At 49.9% G+C, this 23,220-nt stretch overlaps 1 protein-coding gene across 2 annotated transcripts in view; it reads right to left on the reverse strand.

The window, feature by feature from the left end:
• The window catches only part of LOC140387047 (contactin-associated protein-like 5), a 1,703,123-nt gene that overhangs the window by 945,847 nt on the left and 734,056 nt on the right, over positions 1 to 23,220 (reverse strand). For both annotated transcript variants that reach the window (XM_072470060.1, XM_072470068.1), the window contains one exon: positions 21,741 to 21,925. In XM_072470060.1, coding sequence (XP_072326161.1) covers positions 21,741 to 21,925 — 185 coding nt within the window. The remainder of the gene's footprint in view (positions 1 to 21,740; positions 21,926 to 23,220) is intronic.

Here is a 23,220-nt window from a genome sequence, read left to right on the forward strand (position 1 = left end):
GATACATAGAAGATAGGAGCTGGAGGAGGCCTTTTGGCCCTTCGAGCCTGCTCCGCCATTCACCACAATCATGGCTGATCATCCAACTCAATAGCCTAATCCTGCTTTCTTCCCATAGCCTACAGATACATTTAACTCAATGATGCGCTAAGCGTCAATAACCACAAAGACATGTGAGACTTTAACTCAGGCTTTAATATACTACAAGGGAGGCTTACCCGACACAGACGACCCCAGACAGAATGGGGTCTGTCCCAGAAGAGGTTCTTATACTGACTCCCGGGGGAGTGGCTAAGGCGGAGCTCTCCGTGGCCAGGTCGGGTTACCTACCAGTGACCGAACCTCTGCAGAGTTACAGTACAATACACAGTATTACAGGGCCACGTTACGCACAACTATTATATACTATGTACAATGGTAGGGAGGTACAGTGGTGTATCACCACATTCACCCCTTGTTTAGAAGGAAGTCCGGGGTGAAAATTTGGAGCAGTGAACAGAGTCCATCAGGAGGTTCCGTGTCGTCAAAGGTCGAGATGAACGATGGGTTTGGTCGATCTCTTTGAACGTCGGAGCTGTGGCGCTGAGGTAGTGTCCGGTGGTATCCGTGCGGTCGGTGGTGCTGGGTCGCGAGGCGGCATGACTTCCCCCACCGCTTCGGCTGGCTCGAGGCGAAACTGCGGGATGACAGCGGCTGGCATGGAGTAGTAACAGACCGAGGGATCAACGGGAGCAGAGAGGGAGTGGGGTGGAGGCTGCGGGGCGGGGGCGGCAGGGGCCCCAGAGGGGGCCAGGTCCTTGATGGAGACGGTCTCCTCACGCCCGTCGGGGTACGCTATGTACGCGTACTGTGGGTTGGCGTGGAGGAGATGGACTCTCTCCACCAGGGGCTCCGCCTTAGAGGTCCGCACGTGCTTGCGGAGCAGGACGTCTCCCGGGGTCAGGAGCCAGGATGGAAGCGATGTCACGGATGCCGATCTCCTGGAGAAGAGAAACATCCGCTCATGAGGGGTAGCATTCGTTGCAGTACACAAAAGAGACCGGATGGAGTGGAGTGCGGCCGGGAGGGCCTCCTGCCAACGGGAGACTGGTAGGCCTTTGGACTTGAGGGCTAGCAGCACGGCCTTCCAAACAGTCGCGTTCTCCCTCTCCACCTGTCCGTTCCCCCGGGGGTTGTAGCTGGTCGTCCTGCTCGAGGCAACGCCCCTGGCGAGCAGGTACCGACGCAGCTCCTCGCTCATGAAGGAGGAGCCCCGGTCACTGTGAACGTAATTGGGATAACCGAACAGCATGAAGAGGTCGTGCAACGCTTTGATGACGGTGGCGGAGGTCGTGTCGGGGCAGGGAATGGCGAAGGGGAACCGCGAGTACTCGTCGATGATGTTGAGGAAGTACGTGTTGCGGTTGTGGGTGGGGAGGGGCCCTTTGAAGTCAATGCTGAGACGTTCAAAGGGGCGGGTGGCCTTGATTAGGTGCGCCTTGTCTGGCTTGTAGAATTGCGGCTTGCACTCCGCATAGACTTGGCAGTCCCTTGTCATGGCCTTGATCTCCTCGACTGAGAAGGGTAGGTTGTGGCCTTTGATGTAGTGGTAGAGCCGCCTGACGCCCGGGTGACAGAGGTCATTATGTAGTGCCCGCAGCCGGTCATCCTGTGCGTTGGCACAAGTACTACGGGACAGGGCATCAGGAGGATCATTGAGCTTACCTGGCCGGTATAAGATAGTATAATTGTAGGTGGAGAGTTCGATCCTCCACCGTAATATCTTATCATTTTTGATTTTACCTCGTTGTTTGTTGTCGAACATGAACGCAACTGATCGTTGGTCAGTAACGAGGGTAAATGGTTTTCCGGCCAGGTAGTGCCTCCAGTGCCGGACGGCTTCCACTATGGCTTGTGCCTCCTTCTCAACAGAGGAGTGGCTGATCTCGGGGCCTTGGAGTGTGCGGGAAAAGAAGGCGATGGGCCTGCCCGCCTGGTTGAGGGTGGCACCCAGGGCAAAGTCGGAGGCATCGCTCTCGACTTGGAATGGTGCAGACTCGTTTACCGCATGCATGGCGGCTCTGGCGATAGTGGTTTTTAGGAGGTGGAAGGCCTGGCAGGCCTCGGGCGGGAGGGGGAATGAGGGGGAACGGAGGAGGGGTCGGGCCTTGTCAGCGTACTCGGGCACCCACTGGGCATAGTAGGCAAAGAGTCCGAGGCATCGCCTCAGTTCTTTGCGGCAGGTGGGGATAGGGAGTTCGAGAAGGGGGCGCAGACGGTCGGGATCGGGGCCGAGGACACCGTTCTCCACCACGTAGCCGAGTATGGCGAGGCGGGTGGTGCCGAAAACACATTTTGCCTCGTTGTATGTGAGGTTGAGGCGTTTGGCAGTTTGGAGGAATTTCGTGAGGTTGACGTCATGGTCCTGCTGGTTGTGGCCGCAGATGGTGACGTTGTCCAGATACGGGAAGGTAGCCTGCAGTCTGTTCTGGTCCACCATTCGGTCCATCTGCCGTTGGAAGACCGAGACTCCATTGGTGACGCCAAAGGGTACCCTAAGGAAGTGGTAGAGGCGGCCGTCCGCCTCGAAGGCCGTGAAGTTACGGTCCTCCGGGCGGATAGGGAGCTGGTGGTAGGCGGATTTCAAATCTATGGTGGAGAACACCCGGTACTGTGCAATCTGGTTGACCATGTCAGATATGCGGGGCAGGGGATACGCATCAAGCAGCGTGTACCGGTTGATGGTCTGACTGTAGTCAATGACCATGTGGTGTTTCTCACCAGACTTGACTACCACCACTTGGGCTCGCCAGGGGCTGGTGCTGGGAGCAATGATATTTTCCGAGAGAAGGCGCTTAATCTCCGCTTGAATGAATTGGCGGTCCCCGAAACTGTAACGCCGACTTTTAGTAGCCACGGGCTTGCAGTCGGGGGTGAGATTAGCAAACAGCGAAGGGGGGGGGGGGGTCCTGAGCGTGGAGAGACTACAGGTGGGACCCGGGGGGGAATCAGGGAAGAACTGGGGGTTGGAGACCGTGAGGGGGGGGGAGGGGGCCGTTAAAACACAAGGTGAGGCTGCGCAGGTGGCATTGGAAGTCCAGGCCGAGGAGCGCGGGGGCGCAGAGGTGAGGGAGGACCATGAATTTGAAATCCTGGAACACCACGCCGTTCACTGAGAGGGTGACGATGCAGTAGCCCAAAACCTCAGCCGACTGGGAGTTGGAGGCCATGAAAATATGCCTGCGCGTGGGTAGTACCTTGAGGGAGCAGTGGCGCACGGTGTCCGGGTGCAGGAAGCTCTCCGTGCTGCCGCTGTCGAAGAGGCAGGTAACAGTGAAACAATTTACCTGAACCTCCATGGTGGATCTGGCGAGCTGATGCGGTCGGTCCTGGTCGAGGACGATGGATGCGATGGTGGAGCTGTTGGAGAAGGGTGCCGGATCCGAGGAGCGGCCTGTGGGAGAAGGTGGCAGCGCCCAGGCGTCGTAGGCTGCTGCTGGAGGCCAGGTTGCTGTTGGTGGCTGCATCTCCTTTGTTTGCAGCATTTCGGTCCAGTGCGCAGGACCGGAAGTGACGATCGGCGGTGGACCGGAAGTGACGCAATTCGATGGCGGGGCGGACCCGGAAGCGACGATCGGCGTCGGACCGGAAGCGACGATCGGCGACGGACCGGAAGCGACGATCGGCGACGGACCGGAAGCGAAGATCGGCGAACCGGAAGTGACGATCGGCGAACCGGAAGTGACGATCGGCGAACCGGGAGTGAAGTGAGCCGGGCCGGGGATGATCAAAGATGGCGGCGCCCTTGCGTCGCACATGTTGAACAGCGAGCCGGGAACGGAGGACGGCGGCACCCCGGAGTAGCAGACCGCGGCGTTGGACCCCGAGGCAGCAGTGGAGCGGCAGACGTTTGCAAAGTGGCCTTTCTTGCCACAGGCTGAACAGGTAGCATCTCTAGCAGGGCAGCGTTTCCTGGGGTGTTTTGCCTGGCCACAAAAGTAACACTGGGGCTCAGGCATTTTTACTGCTGGAGTGGCTGGGTGGGCCGTGACTTGCAGGGGTTGTTGCTGGGAGGTAGCGGCCACGTAGGGAGCGTGGACAGGAGCATAGGAAGTTCGTGCAGGCGTGTAGGACGCATTATTGTCGTAGGCTGTCTGGGGTCGTCTGTGTCGGGTAAGCCTCCCTTGTAGTATATTAAATTGATGCGCTAAGCGTCAATAACCACAAAGACATGTGAGACTTTAACTCAGGCTTTAATATACTACAAGGGAGGCTTACCCGACACAGACGACCCCAGACAGAATGGGGCCTGTCCCAGAAGAGGTTCTTATACTGACTCCCGGGGGAGTGGCTAAGGCGGAGCTCTCCGTGGCCAGGTCGGGTTACCTACCAGTGACCGAACCTCTGCAGAGTTACAGTACAATACACAGTATTACAGGGCCACGTTAAGCACAACTATTATATACTATGTACAATGGTAGGGAGGTACAGTGGTGTATCACCACACTCAAGTATGCTGAATCGTGCCCCATAAATCTAGCATGAACAAGACCGATAATGGAATGATGAAATCTCAAATTCTGACTCAGTGTTTTACAAAATTGAGTGCTCTAGCACTTGCCTGCCGTTTTGTGTTTAGGAACAAACAATTGAATCTGTTGAATCTCTGTGGAGTAGTGTAGTGAAACATATGGTACATTCGATGGTGATCCCTGAATACATTTTCTTATCTGCACCAACCTCAAAGGGCCATGGGTTAGAAGTTGGATCTCACATTGTTCATTTTCTGGATGTAAAATGGGTGGCAAGGACCAAATAGTGGGCGGCACGGCAGCACAGTGGTTAGCACTGTTGCTTCATAGCGCCAAAATTGATTCCCAGCTTGGGTCACTCTCTGTGCGGAGTCTGTATGTTCTCTTCCTGTCTGTTTGGGGTTCCTCCGGGTGCTCCGGTTTCCTCCCACAAGTCCCAAAAGACGTGTTGTTAGGTGAATTAGACATTCTGAATTCTCCCTCTGTGTACCCAAACAGGCGCTGGAATGTGGCGACTAGGGGATTTTCACAGCAAATTCATTGCAGTATTAATGTAAGCCTACATGTGACAATAAAGGTTATTATAATATATAATAAATTCAAGGCTCAACCAGCAGGAGCATCTGAAAAACAACCGACCAACCAGGGGCTGGTACCTGAAACAGGTATTGGGGGCGTCGTTCTCCGATCCCCCGCCAGGTCAGAGAATGGCCGTTGGCCGCCGTGAATCCCGCCCCCGCCCCCGCCGAAGTCTCCGGTACCGGAGATTGGGCGGGGACGGGAATCGGGCCGCGCCGGTTGGCGGGACCCCCCCGCTGGATTCTCCGGCCCGGATGGGCCGAAGTCCCGCCCAGAAATTGCCTGTCCCGCCGACGTAAATCAAACCTGGTATTTACCGGTGGGACCAGGCGGCGTGGGCGGGCTCCGGGGTCCTGGGGGGGGAGGCACGGGGCGATCTGACCCTGGGGGTGCCCCCACGGTGGCCTGGCCCGCGATCGGGGCCCACCGATCCGCGGGCGGGCCTGTGCCGTGGGGGCACTCTTTCCCTTCCGCCTCCGCTACGGCCTCCACCATGGCGGAGGCGGAAGAGACTCTCCCCACTGGGCATGCGCGGGAAACTGACAGCGGCCGCTGACGCTCCCGCGCATGCGCCAGGAAACTGACAGCGGCTGCTGACGCTCCCGCGCATGCGCCGCATTTCCGCGCCAGCTGGCGGGGCAACAAACGCCATTTCCGCCAGCTGGCGGGGCGGAAATCCCTCCGGCGTCGGCCTAGCCCCAACATTGAGGGGCTAGGCCGCCAAATATGCGGAGCATTCCGCACCTTTGGGCCGGCGCGATGCCCGTCTGATTGGCGCCGTCTTTGGCGCCAGTCGGCGGACATCCCGCCGTTGGGGGAGAATTTCGCCCAGGATCTCTGCATATTCTAATACCGATCTGAGCTATTTTGATCAGTTTTTCCCATTGTAGGGCAGGATTTTTAAAATTTCAGATCAGCAATCAGCGCCAGGGTTAAATACTGGTCCTAGTCCTGGACCATGTCTGAAACAGTAAATCAACCATGATTTAGCATGGATTGGCCAATTAGTGTCCAGAGGTCACACCCGTTGTGCAATTAAGGCTTTCATCTTAGGCACTATCAAGTATTTTTTTGAAGACCCTTGACTACAAAATGGCTACAGCTGCAGGGCCACCATTGTGGAGGGGAAACCTCTCCTTAGTGTTAATGATCAATAGAGCTGTAATAAAGTACATGCTTTAATTTGGTATGAACAGCTCGCCCATTTGGGGAAGTATTAGGGCTTCATTACATGAGCATAAAAAGAGTTTCATCCTGGTTTTGTGTGGAATTGGAAGACCAACATCAATAGGGAACGGTACTCAACAAACTATTGGGATTGAGGCCAGACAAGCTCCCCAGGCCTGATGGCATACATCGTAGGATGTTAATGGAAGTGGCAGCGGAGATAGTGGATCCATTGGTTATAATATTCCAAAATCCCGGGATAGGTTCCAGTGGATTGTAAAAATGCTAATGTAACGCCCTTATTCAAAAAGGGAGGGAGGAAGAATGTGGGAAATTACAGACCAGTTAGTTTAATATCTGTTGTGAAGAAATTGTTCGAATCAACTATCAAGGAAGTAATATCAGGACATTTGGAAAATCAAAACGCGATCCATCACAGTCAGTACGGTTTTATGAAGGGTAAATCATATTTGACTAATTTGCTAGAGTTCTTCGAGGATGTAACAAGTAAAGTGGATAATGGGGATCCTGTAGATGCAGTATATCTGGACTTCCGGAAGGCGTTTGGTAAAGTGGTACACGGAAGGTTAATTCACAAGTTTAGATCACATGGGATTAGAGGTAACTTATTGACTTGGATAGATGTCTGGCTGATGGACAGAAGACAGAGAGTCGAGATAAATGGGTCATTTTCTGGATGGCAAGAGGTAATTAGTGGGGTGTCACAGGATTTGGTCCTTGGGCCCCAGCTATTTACAATCTATATTACCAACTTGGATACAGGGATAGAAGGTACTAAAGCCAAATTTGCAGATGACATAAAAATAGGTGGGACAGTAAGTTGCAATGAGGAAATAAGACCTGACAAATGGATATAGATAGGTTAGGAGTGTGGGCCAAAATGTGGCAGATGGAGTTTAATGTGGATAAGTGTGAGGTCATACAATTTATCAGAAAAATGGAAAGGCAACTTATAAAATAAATGAGGAGAGACTTTGGGGTGCTCCATTGCAGAGGGATTTGGGTGTCCTTGTGCATTAGTCACAGAAAACTGGCATGCAGGTACAGCAGATAATAAAGAAAGTGAATGGAATGGTGGCATTTATAGCTAAAGGAATAGAGCATAAAGGTAAGGAAGTGTTGTTGCAAGTGTTGTACAAGGCATTGGTGAGCCCGCACCTGGAGTATTGTGCACAGTTCAGAGGAGGCTCACGAGATTGATTCAGAGATTAGGGGTTTGTCGTAAGAAGAGAGATTGAACAGTTTAGGCCTATGCTCTGTGGAGTTTAGGAGAATGAGGGGAGATCAAATTGAGCTATACAAGATGATAAATATGGACAAAGTAGACGTGCAGTGGGTGCTTCCTCTTGTGGGGCATTCTTGAACGAGAGGTCATAGCCTTCGGATAGGAGGTAGAGTACCCAATTCTTGCTTTTTCGAATTAAGGGACAATTTAGCGTGGCCAATTCATCTAGCTTGCACATCTTTGTGTGAGAGGGGGTGAAACCCATGCAGACATAGGGAAAAATGTGCAAACTCCATATGGACAGTGACCTGGGGTCAGGATCGAATCTGGGTCCTCGGCGACGTGCGGCAGCAGTGTTAACCACTGCACCGCCGTGCTGCCCAATCCCAAAGGGTTGTTAATCTGTGACATTCACTACCCCAGAGCTCAGTGGGTGTTAGGACAGCGAGTAAATTTAAGGAAGAGTTAGGCAGACTTTTAATTGGTAAGGGATTGAAGGGTTACGGAGAATGGGCAGGATGGTGGAGTTCCGACAGAATGAGATCAGCCATGATCGAATGGAGGAGCTGACTCAGTGGGCCGAATGGTCTATTTCTGCTCCTATATCTTATGAACTAATGAACCCTGGGTGAGGTTCTCTGTCCATTCACGCCAGCAGGATTCTTCAGACCCGCTGCAACGAATGGGAGATTTGGCTGAACACAAAATTCTCCATCCTCGCTAGCAGCGGTAGCAGTGGAATCGGAGAATCCCGGCATCTCTGTCTTTCCTCTGTCTCAAGGTAAAGGCTTTAATATTCATTTTTTCCTCAAGTGTTGGATTTGACACACAGGGTGGTCTACAAGATGCAACCAGGTGGCTGGGTGGAGGGGGAAAGAGAGTTATCCTGGAGCAAAGGCACTCCTGGGTCTGCTACAAGGAGGCTGCCTCCAGCCAGGGTGTTGGGGGGGTGGGGGAAGCATTCCTGTCCAGGGATGTTACCGAACCGGCAGTTGCCACCCCATGTGCTTTTTTTCATATTTATGTCTAGCCAGTTTCGCATAACATTGTTGCTGTGCTGCAAAAAGATATTCCCCCTGCTAATGCTTTGGAAAAATAGGTTCCTTCTCTTGCTGAGGGCCAAAGTGAAGGCATCTTTGTTAAACAGTTCTCATCTTTATACAACAAACTGCATGGGCATGGTATCGGAGTACAGAGGGTAATGAAAGGATTCTTCAGACTGTCCTGAGTTCTGCTAATGTTACACTACTATTGATTTTGATTCATGCGATCGTATTCCTCACCTTTCATCTCTGCTTGTTAAGCAGAGAAGTTTCAGTCAATTTATTCAGAAGCAATTGAACTATTGAACCAGCACTGACAATGCAATGGTCAGTTTAGTCACTTTGGTCAGCCCAATTAAAGGACATCCCATGCATGTGGCACCGAACTTTAACCAGTTGTGAACAGACACAAGGAAAAGCTACATAAAGTATCTGGTTTGACTGGTATCGGATGGTTTAATATAACAGATAAACTCATAATTAACTGTTTCACTTGGTGAAATTAGCAATTATATGTAGCATGTCTGAATCGATTGACAATATATCAAAGTAGAAGTGTTCGTGTTGGTCTGCAAAAAAACAAATTGTTCAAACAAAAACAATTGATATGAGGTTAAGTCAATTAAATTCTGCCTCGATGGAGTTGTATCAAGTAACTAAGCACGGGGTGGATTGTCTTGTGGAGGGAGTAATAGAACTCTATAAAAATTGTTTATTCGTACAAAAGCAAAATAATGCTGGAAATAGAAACCGAAAATGCTGGAAATATTCAGCATGTCTGGGAGCATTTGCTGGGAGGAAGAGAACGAGTGGGATTCTCGTCTGTGAAGTTTCACCAGAAACATTGGCTGGAATGTGTGGACTGGATTCGCCGGTTTCCCAGCTGCGTGTTTCTTGGAGGCGTGCCATTCGCTGGTGGTAGAATTCTGTCTTCCCGCCGCTTGTCAATGGGGTTTTCCATTGAACTCACCCCACGCCGCTGGGGAACCCATGAGTGGGGGTGCGCTACCGGCAGGAAAAGTGAATCACACGGCTGGAGAATTCCGGTCTATTTGTTGTAAATGCTGCTTTAATGTAGCTGATACATTAAAGGGCAGCACGGTAGCACAATGGTTAGCACAGTTGCTTCACAGCTCCAGGATCCCAGGTTTAGGTCACTGTCTGTGTGGAGTCTGCAAATTCTCCCCGTGTGTGCGCGGGTTTCCTCCGGGTCCTCCGGTTTCCTCCCACAGTCCAAAGATGTACAGGTTCGGTGGATTGGCCATTCTAAAATTGCCCTTAGTGTCCAGAAGTTTAGGTTGGGTTATGGGGATAAAGGGGATAGGGTTGAGGCTTGGGGCTTAAGTCGGGTGCTCTTTCCAAGGGTCGGTGCAGATTCGATGGGCTGAAAGGCCTCCTTCTGCACTGTAAATTCTATGAAAATTTCTGAAATTCTATCATACGGCTGACACCAGACCCCTGAAGCTATTGCCCCCCCTTGGAATCCGATTGTGGCATTCTTTGGAGATGGGCTGAACGTTGGGAAGGATGGTAAAAGTGCTGTCGGAAGGCATCGGGAGGTAAGCCTGATGTTTTCCCAACCCCAGCGGATGTTACCAAAGGTGGAAACTACAATGGGTCGGCCACCCATCATGTAGAGGCAGGTAGCCAATCAATGTGATTAATTGGCTTACTGAGTCATTTTACAAACCTTCCGGCATTTAACTGCCTTTGGACAGTGAAGGAACGGCGATATATTTCCAAGACAGGGTGGTGAGTGATGCACGATCAATTGCACAAAGACTTGAGTTGGATACAACTGAGGCTTTATTGCTCTAAGATGTGTGGCCTCCCACAGCAGCTGGCGAAATGGCTGCAGCATGGAGGACATACACATTTATACTCCGCCTGTTGGGTGGAGCCAGCAGGCAGGGACTACCAACGTACCTGTAGTACAGGTCCTACCGTACATCACCTAATAGAGGTGCAAGAGTGGTTTACCACATTGAGTGACTTGAAGGGGACCCTCCAGGTGGTGGGGTTCCCAGGTATCTGCTGCTCTTGTCCCTCTAGATGGTAGAGGTCATGGGTTTGGAAGGTGTTGTCAAAGGTACCTTGGTTAGTTACTGCAGTGCATCTTGTAGATGGCACACACAGCTGCCACTGTTCATCGGTGGTGGAGGGCTTAATGTTTGTGGAAGGGGGCGCAATCAAGCGGGGTGCTTTGTCCTGGATGGTGTTGAGCTTCTTGAGTGTTGTTGGAGCTGCACTCAATGAGGCAAATGCAATGTATTCCTTTACACTCCTGACTTGTGCCTTGTAGATGGTGGACAGGCTTTGCGGGGTCAGGAGGTGAGTTACTCGCCGTAGGATTCCTAACCTTTGACCTGCCCTGGTAGCCACAGTATTAATATGGCTAGTCTAGTTCAATTTCTGATCAATGGTAACCCTCAGGATGTTGGTTGTCTGGGATTCAGCGATGGTAATGCCATTGAATGTCTAGGGGCGGCGGTTAGATCCTCTCTGGTAGGAGATGGTCATTGCCTGGCACTTGTGAGGCGCGAATATAACTTGCCACTTGTCAGCCCAAACCTGGATATTTCCAGGACTTGCTGCATTTGGACACGGACTGCTTCTTTATCTGAGGAGTCGTAAATGGTGCTGAACATTGTGCAGTCATCCGCAAACATCCACACTTCTTTTTTTTAAAACAAATTTAGAGTACCCAATTCATTCTTTCCAATTAAGGGGCAATTTAGCGTGGCCAATCCACCTATCCTGCACATCTTTGGGTTATGGGGGCGAAACCCACGCAAACACGGGGAGAATGTGCAAACTCCACACGGACAGTGACCCAGAGCCGGGATCGAACCTGGGACCTCAGCGCCGTGAGGCAGCAGGGCTAACCCAGTGCGTCACCGTGCTGCCCTTACATCCCCACTTCTGACCTTCTGATGGAAGGGAGCTCATTGATGAAGCAACTGAAGATGGTTGGGCCGAGGACACTACCCAGAGGAACCCCTGCAATGATGTCCTGGAGCTGAGATGATTGACCACCAACCACCACAACCATCTTCCTTTGTGCCAGGTACGACTGCAACTAGTGGAGAGTTTCCCCCTGATTCCCATTGATCCCAGTTTAGCTAGGGCTCCTTGATGACATAATTGGTCAAATTCTGCCAGGATGGCAAGGGCAGTCACTCTCACCTCACCTCTGACATTCAGCTCTTTTATTCAAATAAGGGGAACAGCTGCTACTCATCCATCCTGTCCATGTCCCTCATAATCTTGTACACCTCGATCAGGTAGCCCCTCAGTCTTCTCTGCTCCAGCGAAAACAACCTAAGCCTATCCAACCTCTCTTTATTACTTAAATGTTCCATCCCGAACAACTTCCTGGTGAATCTTCTCTGCACCCCGTCCAGTGCAATCACATCCTTCCTATGATGCGGGAATCAGAATTGCACACAGTACTCCAGTTGTGGCCTCACCAAAGTTCTATACAACTCCAACATGACCCCCCTCCCTAACAACACTGTGGGTGTACCTGCACCATGTGGACTGGTGCACCGATTGAAGGAGGCAGCTCACGGCCATCTCAAATGCAATTAAGGATGGACAATGAATGCTGGCCTAGCCAGTGATGCCCACATTCCTTGAAAGAATAATAAAAAAGAATCTCTGACAGTGTAGCACCTCGTCAAAAAGAAAAAGGAGGCATTTGTCAGGGCTAAAAGGCTGGGAACAGATGAAGCCTGCGTGGAATATAAGGAAAGTAGGAAGGAACTTAAGCAAGGAGTCAGGAGGGCTAGAAGGGGTCACGAAATGTTATTGGCAAATAGGGTTACGGAAAATCCCAAGGCTTTTTACACGTACATAAAAAGCAAGAGGGTAGCCAGGGAAAGGATTGGCCCACTGAAGGATAGGCAAGGGAATCTATGTGTGGAGCCAGAGGAAATGGGCGAGGTACTAAATGAATACTTTGCATCAGTATTCACCAAAGAGAATAAATTGGTAAATGTTGAGTCTGGAGAAGGGTGTGTAGATAGCCTGAGTCACATTGAGATCCAAAAAGACGAGGTGTTGGGTGTCTTAAAAAATATTAAGGTAGATAAGTCCCCAGGGCCTGATGGGATCTACCCCAGAATACTGAAGGAGGCTGGAGAGGAAATTGCTGAGGCCTTGACAGAAATCTTTGGATCCTCACTGTCTTCAGGGGATGTCCCGGAGGACTGGAGAATAGCCAATGTTGTTCCTCTGTTTAAGAAGGGTAGCAAAGATAATCCAGGGAACTACAGGCCGGTGGGCCTTACTTCAGTGGTAGGGAAATTACTGGAGAGAATTCTTCGAGACAGGATCTACTCCCATTTGGAAGCAAATGGACGTATTAGTGAGAGGCAGCATGGTTTTGTGAAGGGGAGATCGTGTCTCACTAACTTGATAGAGTTTTTCGAGGAGGTCACTAAGATGATTGATGCAGGTAGGGCAGTGGATGTTGTCTATATGGACTTCAGTAAGGGCTTTGACAAGGTCCCTCATGGTAGACTAGTACAAAAGGTGAAGTCACACGGGATCAGGGGTGAGCTGGCAAGGTGGATACAGAACTGGCTAGGTCATAGAAGGCAGAGAGTAGCAATGGAAGGATGCTTTTCTAATTGGAGGGCTGTGACCAGTGGTGTTCCACAGGGATCAGTGCTGGGACCTTTGCTCTTTGTAGTATATATAAATGATTTGGAGGAAAATGTAACTGGTCTGATTAGTAAGTTTGCAGACGACACAAAGGTTGGTGGAATTGCAGATAGCGATGAGGACTGTCAGAGGATACAGCAGGATTTAGATTGTTTGGAGACTTGGGCGGAGAGATGGCAGATGGAGTTTAATCCGGACAAATGTGAGGTAATGCATTTTGGAAGGTCTAATGCAGGTAGGGAATATACAGTGAATGGTAGAACCCTCAAGAGTATTGAAAGTCAAAGAGATCTAGGAGTACAGGTCCACAGGTCACTGAAAGGGGCAACACAGGTGGAGAATGTAGTCAAGAAGGCATACGGCATGCTTGCCTTCATTGGCCGGGGCGTTGAGTATAAGAATTGGCAAGTCATGTTGCAGCTGTATCGAACCTTAGTTAGGCCACACTTGGAGTATAGTGTTCAATTCTGGTCGCCACACTACCAGAAGGATGTGGAGGCTTTAGAGAGGGTGCAGAAGAGATTTACCAGAATGTTGCCTGGTATGGAGGGCATTAGCTATGAGGAGCGGTTGAATAAACTCGGTTTGTTCTCACTGGAACGAAAGGGGTTGAGCGGCGACCTGATAGAGGTCTACAAAATTATGAGGGGCATAGACAGAGTGGATAGTCAGAGGCTTTTCCCCAGGGTAGAGGGGTCAATTACTAGGGGACATAGGTTTAAGGTGAGAGGGGCAAGGTTTAGAGTAGATGTACGAGGCAGGTTTTTTACACAGAGGGTAGTGGGTGCCTGGAACTCGCTACCGGAGGAGGTGGTGGAAGCAGGTGCGATAGTGACATTTAAGGGGCATCTTGACAAATACATGAATAGAATGAGAATAGAGGGATACGGACCCAGGAAGTGTAGAAGATTGTAGTTTAGTCGGGCAGCATGGTCGGCACGGGCTTGGAGGGCCGAAGGGCCTGTTCCTGTGCTGTACATTTCTTTGTTCTTTGTTCTAGTACTGGGCTGGATGGTCAACCGAAATTGTTTTGCTCCAGCCCTGGGGTAGGAATTGAACCTGCAACTTTCTGACTTAGCGATTAAAGCGTGCCCAAATACGCTCAAAGTGAAAATAGACATGACTGGAGGAAAAGTAATAGCATAACATCACAAAGAAATTCTAACACACAGGACTTATGATAGACAACGTGGACAATTCTCCGGCGGCATTTCGCCCGCGCCACATCTCGCAATGCTTGGAGAATTTAAATATGCTGCGACCATTTCAAGCTGGATTCTCCCAGCTCCAGGTATTCTCCTCCCTGTCGGCACAGGTGGAAATCTCTACTTGTCTCCAGCCCAGAGACTGGAGCTGCTGAGTGGTCGGGGTTATGGCAGTACTCTGGCACCCTTTGCATTGCCCACCTACTGGGCTGGCACTCCCAAGAGTGCCAGGGGACAGTGAAAAGTTGGCCAAGGGGAGGGGCCTGAAGGGGGCAGGGCTTGATGTGGACAAGCTCTGGAATGGGACAGGGCCTGAGAAGGGCCTGAAGGGAGGGGCATGTAGGGTGTGGAGCATCTGGTGACCCCATAGCAAGGTGTTGCTCACCCAATGGGGGAGTGGCACTGGTACCAGAACTTGCGGGAGTGGGTTTGGGCCAGATGCCAGCGACAAGCAGAGAGGTTCTGAAGGGAGACCTATTTGGGGGGACATGCCGGCAAGCATGATCGGGGTAGGGCACTGAAACCCTGATGCTGGCATTATTGGGAGGTGTGGGGGTTTCGACTATCACTCAGAGGTTAGGACACCTTTTAAAAATGCCACCCCAATCTCTGTGAAGCAGGGCTTGCCGTCGTGTTTATGCCATACCCCTCTCAGTGCCGGTGAAAAACTCGCCCCGTCCAAAAAAATGTCTATGTGTGGGTGGAAAGCGGTGTGGATCGTGCTGAACCACCTGGTGGGAATCGCACCTCATTTCCTGCCAGAGTCGACACTTTGAGAGAATTCCGCCCAACCTCATCTTCAATTTTGAAACAGTTTAACGTCAAGCTAAAGTCTGCTTTTATTCAGCCCATGCTGACTGCCACTTTTGATGACCACATGCTGACAGGTATTTAAAAAATACGAGCTTTTAATTTCCAATGTATTAAGAACATAAGAACATAAGAACATAAGAACTAGGAACAGGAGTAGGCCATCTGGCCCCTCGAGCCTGCTCCACCATTCAATGAGATCATGGCTGATCCTTAATCCCTTTATTCTTCAAAAAACTATCTATCTTTATCTTAAAAACATTTAATGAAGGAGCCTCTACTGCTTCACTGGGCAAGGAATTCCATAGATTCACAACCCTTTGGGTGAAGAAGTTCCTCCTAAACTCAGTCCTAAATCTACTTCCCCTTATTTTGAGGCTATGCCCCCTAGTTCTGCTTTCACCCGCCAGTGGAAACAACCTGCCCGCATCTATCCTATCTATTCCCTTCATAATTTTATATGTTTCTATAAGATCCCCCCTCATCCTTCTAAATTTCAACGAGTACAGTCCCAGTCTACTCAACGCCTCCTCGTAATCCAACCCCTTCAGCTCTGGGATTAACGTAGTGAATCTCCTCTGCACACCCTCCAGTGCCAGTACGTCCTTTCTCAAGTAAGGAGCCCAAAACTGAACACAATACTCCAGGTGTGGCCTCACTAACACCTTATACAATTGCAGCATAATCTCCCTAGTCTTAAACTCCAATCCTCTAGCAATGAAGGACAAAATTCCATTTGCCTTCTTAATCACCTGTTGCACCTGTAAACCAACTTTTTGCGACTCATGCACTAGCATACCTAGGTCTCTCTGCACAGCAGCATGTTTTAATATTTTATCATTTAAATAATAATCCCTTTTGCTGTTATTCCTACCAAAATGGATAACCTCACATTTGTCAACATTGTATTCCATCTGCCAGATCCTAGCCCATTCACTTAGCCTATCCAAATCCCTCTGCAGACTTCCAGTATCCTCTGCACTTTTTGCTTTACCACTTATCTTAGTGTCGTCTGCAAACTTGGACACATTGCCCTTGGTCCCCAACTCCAAATCATCTATGTAAATTGTGAACAGTTGTGGGCCCAACACTGATCCCTGAGGGACACCACTAGTTACTGATTGCCAACCAGAGAAACACCTATTAATCTCCACTCTTTGCTTTCTATTAATTAACCAATCCTCTATCCTTGCTACTACTTCCCCTTAATGCCATGCATCTTTATCTGATGCAGCAACCTTTTGTGTGGCACCTTGTCAAAGGCTTTCTGGAAATCCAGATATACCACATCCATTGGGTCCCCATTATCTACCGCACTGGTAATGTCCTCAAAAAATTCCACTAAATTAGTTAGGCACGACCTGCCCTTTATGAACCCATGCTGCCTCTCCCCAATGGGACATTTTCCATCCAGATGCCTCGCTATTTCTTCCTTGATGAATGATTCCAGCATCTTCCCTACTACCGAAGTTAAGTTCACTGGCCTATAATTACCCGCTTTCTGCCTACCTCCTTTTTTAAACAGTGGTGTCACATTTGCTGATTTCCAATCCGCCTGGACCACTCCAGAGTCTAGTGAATTTTGGTAAATTATCACTAGTGCATTTGCAATTTCCCTAGCCATCTCTTTTAGCACACTGGGATGCATTCCATCAGGGCCAGGAGACTTGTCTACCTTTAGCCCCATTAGCTTGCCCATCACTACCTCCTTGGTGATAACTATCCTCTCAAGGTCCTCATCTGTCATAGCCTCATTTCCATCAGTCACTGGCATGTTATTAATGTCTTCCACTGTGATTCCGACCCTAAAAACCTGTTCAGTTCCTCAGCTATTTCCTCATCTCCCATTATTAAATCTCCCTTTTCATCCTCTAAAGGACCAATATTTACCTTAGCCACACTTTTTTGTTTTAAATATTTGTAGAAACTTTTATTATCTGTTTTTACATTCTGAGCAAGTTTACTCTCATAATCTATCTTACTCTTCTTTATAGCTTTTTTTTGTAGCTTTCTGTTGCCCCCTAAATATTTCCCAGTCCTTTGTGTGCCCACTAATCTTTGCTACTTTTTTATGCTTTTTCTTTCAATTTGATGCTCTCCCTTATTTCCTTAGATATCCACGGTCGATTTTCCCTCTTTCTACCGTCCTTCCTTTTTGTTGGTATAAACCTTTGCTGAGCACTGTGAAAAATCGCTTGGAAGGTTCTCCACTGTTCCTCAACTGTTTCACCATAAAGTCTTTGCTCCCAGTCTACCTTAGCTAGTTCTTCTCTCATCCCATTGTAATCTCCTTTGTTTAAGCACAAAACACTAGTGCTTGATTTTACCTTCTCACCCTCCATCTGTATTTTAAATTCTACCATATTGTGATCGCTCCTTCCGAGAGGATCCCTAATTATGAGATCCTGAATCAATCCTGTCTCATTACACAGGACCAGATCTAGGACCGCTTGTTCCCTCATAGGTTCCATTGCATACTGTTCTCGGAAACTATCGCGGATACATTCTATAAACTCCTCCTCAAGGCTGCCTTGACCGACCTGGTTAAACCAATCGACATGTAGATTAAAATCCCCCATGATAACTGCTGTACCATGTATACATGCATCAATTATTTCTTTGTTTATTGCCTGCCCCACCATAATTTTACTATTTGGTGGCCTATAGATTACTCCTATCAGTGACTTTTTCATTTTACTATTCCTGATTTCCACCCAAATGGATTCAACCTTATCCTCTACAGCACCGATGTCATCCCTTACTGTTGCCCGGATGTCATCCTTAAATAACAGAGCTACACCACCTCCCTTACCATCCACTCTGTCCTTCCGAATAGTTTGATACCCTCGGGTATTTAGCTCCCAGTCGTAACCATCCTTTAACCATGTTTGAGTAATGGCCACTAAATCATAGTCATTCACGATGATTTGAACAATCAACTCATTTACCTTATTCCGAATACTACGAGCGTTCAGGTAAAGTACACTTATGTTGGCTTTTTTACCTCTGTTCTGAATCTTATCACCTCGATCAGTAACCTCTCCTAAGTTATATTTCCTCTTAACCTATCTCCTAATTTTCCTTGTCGTTGAACCCATATCTTCATGTAACAACCTGCCGCGTCGCTTACCATTAATGTTTTCACTTCCCGTTTTATTCCTTTTAGTATTCCTGGTCCTATTCACTGAGCTCCCCTCAGTCACTGTACCTTGTACTGTCACCCTTTTTGATTTTTGACTATGGCTTCTCTGCCTTCCACTTTCCCCCTTGCTGCCTTTTGTTTCTGTCCCTGTTTTACTACCTTCCAACTTCCTGCATCGATTCCCATCCCCCTGCCACATTAGTTTAAACTCTCCCCAACAGCTCTAGCAAACACCCCCCCCCCCCCTAGGACATCGGTTCCAGTCCTGCCCAGGTGCAGACCGTCTGGTTTGTACTGGTCCCACAACCCCCAGAACCGGTACCAATGCCCCAGGAATTTGAATCCCTCCCTCTTGCACCATCTCTCGAGCCACGCATCCATCCTATCTATATTGACATTCCTACTCTGACTAACTCGTGGCACTGGTAGCAACTGGTATTATTTGACTTTAAATTCCACTAGCTGCCACAGGGGGATTTGAACCCTTTTCCCTCTATGATTAGCCTCGGTCTCACGATTACTGATGTAATAACATTACCACTGGGTCACCATCTCCCTTCAAGCCAGTCACTGTTTTCACTTACATTTAATGCACAGGATATTGTATCATGGATGATTTGAAGCTTTTTTCCCATTATTTACATTGGTATATTTCATGTCAGGTTTTATGGACCAAAAGTAATCACACAGAGAAAACTGTTGATAAATAGTATTGAGCCATAATTTCTGAGCTCTGGGGCAGTGGGATGCGGTGGGAAATCCCCATCCCCTCCAAAAGTCATTCCCAGGTAAGGATTGTTCGACCAATGCCCTGCACTGGGAAACATCCAGAAAGTGTGACTTAAATTGCAAACTCGAGACCCCCATCTACCCCAGCCCCAGGGATCTCCACCCCCCCCCCCCCCCCCCTCCCCACCAACCAGCAGAATTCCCCTTTCCGTCACCGGATTTCTCCCACACCTAACAGGATTCACCAGCATCAGACTGCCATCCTTCCCCCATGGTGCTCCCCACCCTATCCCTCTCTATTGGGCCTCTTTCAGCAACAGCCGCCCCCACCTCAAGTCAGGACTCTTTCTTCCCCCTCCCCCCCCGACCGTGTCTCCCATCAGGATCCTGCTCCTCCCCTCCCCCGATGCTGCCATCGGAGCTCTTTCGCACACACCGCCACCACGTTGGAACTCTTCCCCCCCCCCCCCTTCTCATCGGGACTCTTCCCCTCCCCCATCAGGACTGCTGCACCCCCCCCTCCCCCCCCGGCCTCTCATTGGGGCCCTCCCACTCCTCCACCCCTCAAGGTCTGTCCCTTGACTTTTAACATAGTGTGGCACTTCATGTGGGCATTATTTTAACAGAGTGAAGAACTTCACATGGGCAGGAAGGAATGGCAAAGTAGGAATAGCCTAGATAGCTGATGGCATGGTCATCAATGGTGCAGCAATTGCATTGGGGGACACACAAGAGACCAGAAATTGAGAAACGCACTGTACTTCAACAAGCAGTGGGGTGCTGGATGAATGGGATATATATTGGCATTAATATACAGATTACCGTGTAAATGGCATGAAGAGTGCTGGTCAATAATTTTTGAATCATTAACCACCGTGTAAAGTTCCAGGCGAGCGACCACACAGAGGCGATGACTGTTACAAAAACTCAATGGGCTGGATTCTCCGTTGGCGGGATTCTCCGTTGCGCTGGCTGTCTCGGGATTTCCCGACGGCGTGGAGCTGCCCACAATGGGAAACCCCATTGGCCGGCAGGCGAGACGGAGAATCCCAGGTGCGTGAATTCCAGAGACCGAGATTCCCGCCCAATATTTCTTTCATTACTCGAATACTGCAACTCCCCGAAGGACCTCCGCACCCAGTACACACTCGGATCGACGTATTGATGTCCCAATGAACCCTTGCTTAAGGGTGTAGCTCCCTCATCTGGGGGCATCTTATTCAGGTGAGGTCACTTAGGCTCTGATATTGCAGACCGCACGGTCTCCGGTGGGGTTATAACCCCCCACAGGAGTTCTTATCCTATATTGCCATGGTTAAACCAATCCATTTTGACCGTGTCAAAAGCACATATCATATATCAGATCAGCTCTAGGAATTCGAAGCGTCCTTCCCAACAAGAATATTTTTGATTGTAATCAGAATGACTACAGTGTGACTCATGAGAACAAAGACAGACACATGTAAGACACAGCTAAATTCTGTCATAGTAAAGCTAACGGGCGGGGTTCTCCGACCCTCCACGCCGGGCGCGATTCTGATGCGGGGGCGGAGAATAGCGTTCACGCCGGTAATCCGGCGCGAAGGTGCTTCCGCGATTCTCAGCGGACCCGCCATTCGCGCGTGCGCTGTTGACACGGCGCTGGTCAGGGGCCGCTGAAATAGGCCCACGTGGCGATTCTCCGCAGTCGACCAGCCAAACTCCCGCTGGCGTGGTTTACATCTGGTACCACCCGGCGGGAGCTTGGACCCACGGCCGCAGTGGCGGTCCTGGTGGGGGGCAGGGGGGATCTGATTCCAGGAAGTCTCAATGGTGGCCAGGTCCACGATCGGGGCTCACCGATCAGTGGGCCATCACGATCTGGGGGGGACCTACCTTACTCCGCACGGGCCCGCTGTGTGGCTCCGCCATGTCGGCAGCGCCCGCGCCGAAGTGGGCTGCCGTGCGCATGCGTGGCCGTGCGGTCTGGACAGCAGGGCCCCAGCGGCGGCCAGAGCTGCGGGACGCACGCCGGGGCCCTGCGAGCCCCCTGGATAACGGAGAGTCACGAGGAAAAAGTCTGGAGTGATTTTCGCTCATTTTCCGGCAGGCGTAGGGACTTAGTCCCCAAAAGGGAGAATCCCGACCCATGTTTTAGATTAAATCAAATGGCTGAAACCCTCTTCATTCAGAACTATCTTATGAAGTTTCAACTGTTTTCTCACATTTACTGCCACGCCAGCCAGGAGCTGGTTTAGCACAGTGGGCTAAACAACTGGCTTGTAATGCAGAACAAGGCCTGCGGCGTGCGTTCAATTCCCGTACCGGCCTCCCCGAACAGGCGCCGGAATATGGTGACTAGGGGCTTTTCACAGTAACTTCATTGAAGCCTATTTGTGACAATAAGCTGTTATTATTATTATTACATTTTGAGCTTCTTAGGCAAGTTAAGATGCACAGCCCCCAATTCGTAAGTTCCATATACCCTCACACCTCGAATGTCCTATGTCCTTTGAATGGCAAGAAGTCGCAAGAAGATATAGTTATGATCTACAAGTAGCTCCAGCGCATAACAATTGAAAATAAATGTTTTTAAAGATGCATGTGGGAATGATGCGAATTGAAAGCATTGCATCTCTCATCACAATAGATTAAGAGTACCTCGTAATCAATATCCAGATAATCAAACTCTCCTCTGGTTCGGAAGTGCTGTGTGTGCTTGTCCACGGTGAAATTCACTTGCTTGTTGTAGCGTTCGATTGTAATGGAGTGCCAGTGCTGATCGTCCAGCAGACTCCCCAGTGTGACCGAGGTGTGACCGTTAACTGATCGCAGCTTTGTATCACCTAGGGTTTAATCACAAGAAACAAAGGAGGAAATCAACAAAATCCAACACTGAGTTAGCATGCTGTGTGCATTAATAACCCGAAAACAAGGTGACACCGGCGCTGCAAGATTGTGTCCTTGCACACTGATGTCAAAGGCAGCCATTCTATAGTCTATGTCGCATCGTTTGAAAGTGTTGAGGTGCCTCTTTGTGAAAGCTGTCTGCAGATCTCAAGATTTGATCTCACGTCCATTGCTCCTGTCTATGCCCAGACTTTTACACTCCCTACCCCAATGGGTTTTGAAGCAGGGTGAAGACATGAAATTGCATCCTTCAAGATGAGATCATAGGGATTCTGATCCGGTGAGGTCAGCCTGTCCTGATGTGGTGGCGATTTTACACTGGGGCAGGCAGGGCCTCGGGTTGCCCCCCCCCCCCACCCCCAACCTGGGTTTCCCCGCCCCCCCCCCCCCCCCCATTCGAATTAAGACCCTTAAGTGGTCTCAAAAGTGTGCATCATCTTGACCAGTAAAGATGGCAGGGATTCTGGGAAAGCTTGTGATGTGTGTGGTATACAAGATGTGGGAAGCATCCAGGACAGTCACATCTGCATGAAGTGCTGGAGGCTAGCAGCCTTGAACAACATGTGGCTTATTTGGAGCATCACTCCCTTCACTGCGCACCATACAAGAGGGAGAGAGGTTTCTGGAACAGTCGTACCAGAGGGTGGTCACGCCACTTTGTGATAGGCAGGCAAGGAGGAGTGTAGGGATAGCAGGAAAGTGGGTGACCATTCGTCAAAAGGAAAAGAGACAGCAGGTCCAGGAAACCCAGGACTCCTTGGAGTTTTCCAACAGGTATGATATTTTAGATGCCTATGAAGTGAGCAACACGATTGAGTCAGGGCTAGATGACTCGAGGGAAAACCACAGCACCCTAGTGCCTGAGGCTTCTGCGGAGAGTATGAGTCCCGTACAGTCTCTTGCTTCCCAGCTGCAAGACCTCAGGACATAACGGATTGGCTGGACAAACTTCTGGAAAGGAAGTGTGAACAACCAAAGGGTGTGGTTCATGTGGGAACCAACAACATAGGGAGGTACAGCTTGGAGGTCTTGCAAGACCACTTTCAGGAATTAGGCAGTAGGTTGAAACGTAGGCGGCGGGATTCTCCGCGGCTGACGCCAGAATTGGGAAACGAGATTGGGCGGAGAATCAGTTGCGCCGCCGATTTCACGCCAAATCGCAATTCTCCATCAGTGCGATCCAGAATGCACGTGCAGTAAACACCATCGGAGCAGAGAAGATTAAGAAGTG

Source organism: Scyliorhinus torazame, chromosome 2 (assembly GCF_047496885.1).
Source record: "Scyliorhinus torazame isolate Kashiwa2021f chromosome 2, sScyTor2.1, whole genome shotgun sequence".
Taxonomy (NCBI): domain Eukaryota; kingdom Metazoa; phylum Chordata; class Chondrichthyes; order Carcharhiniformes; family Scyliorhinidae; genus Scyliorhinus; species Scyliorhinus torazame.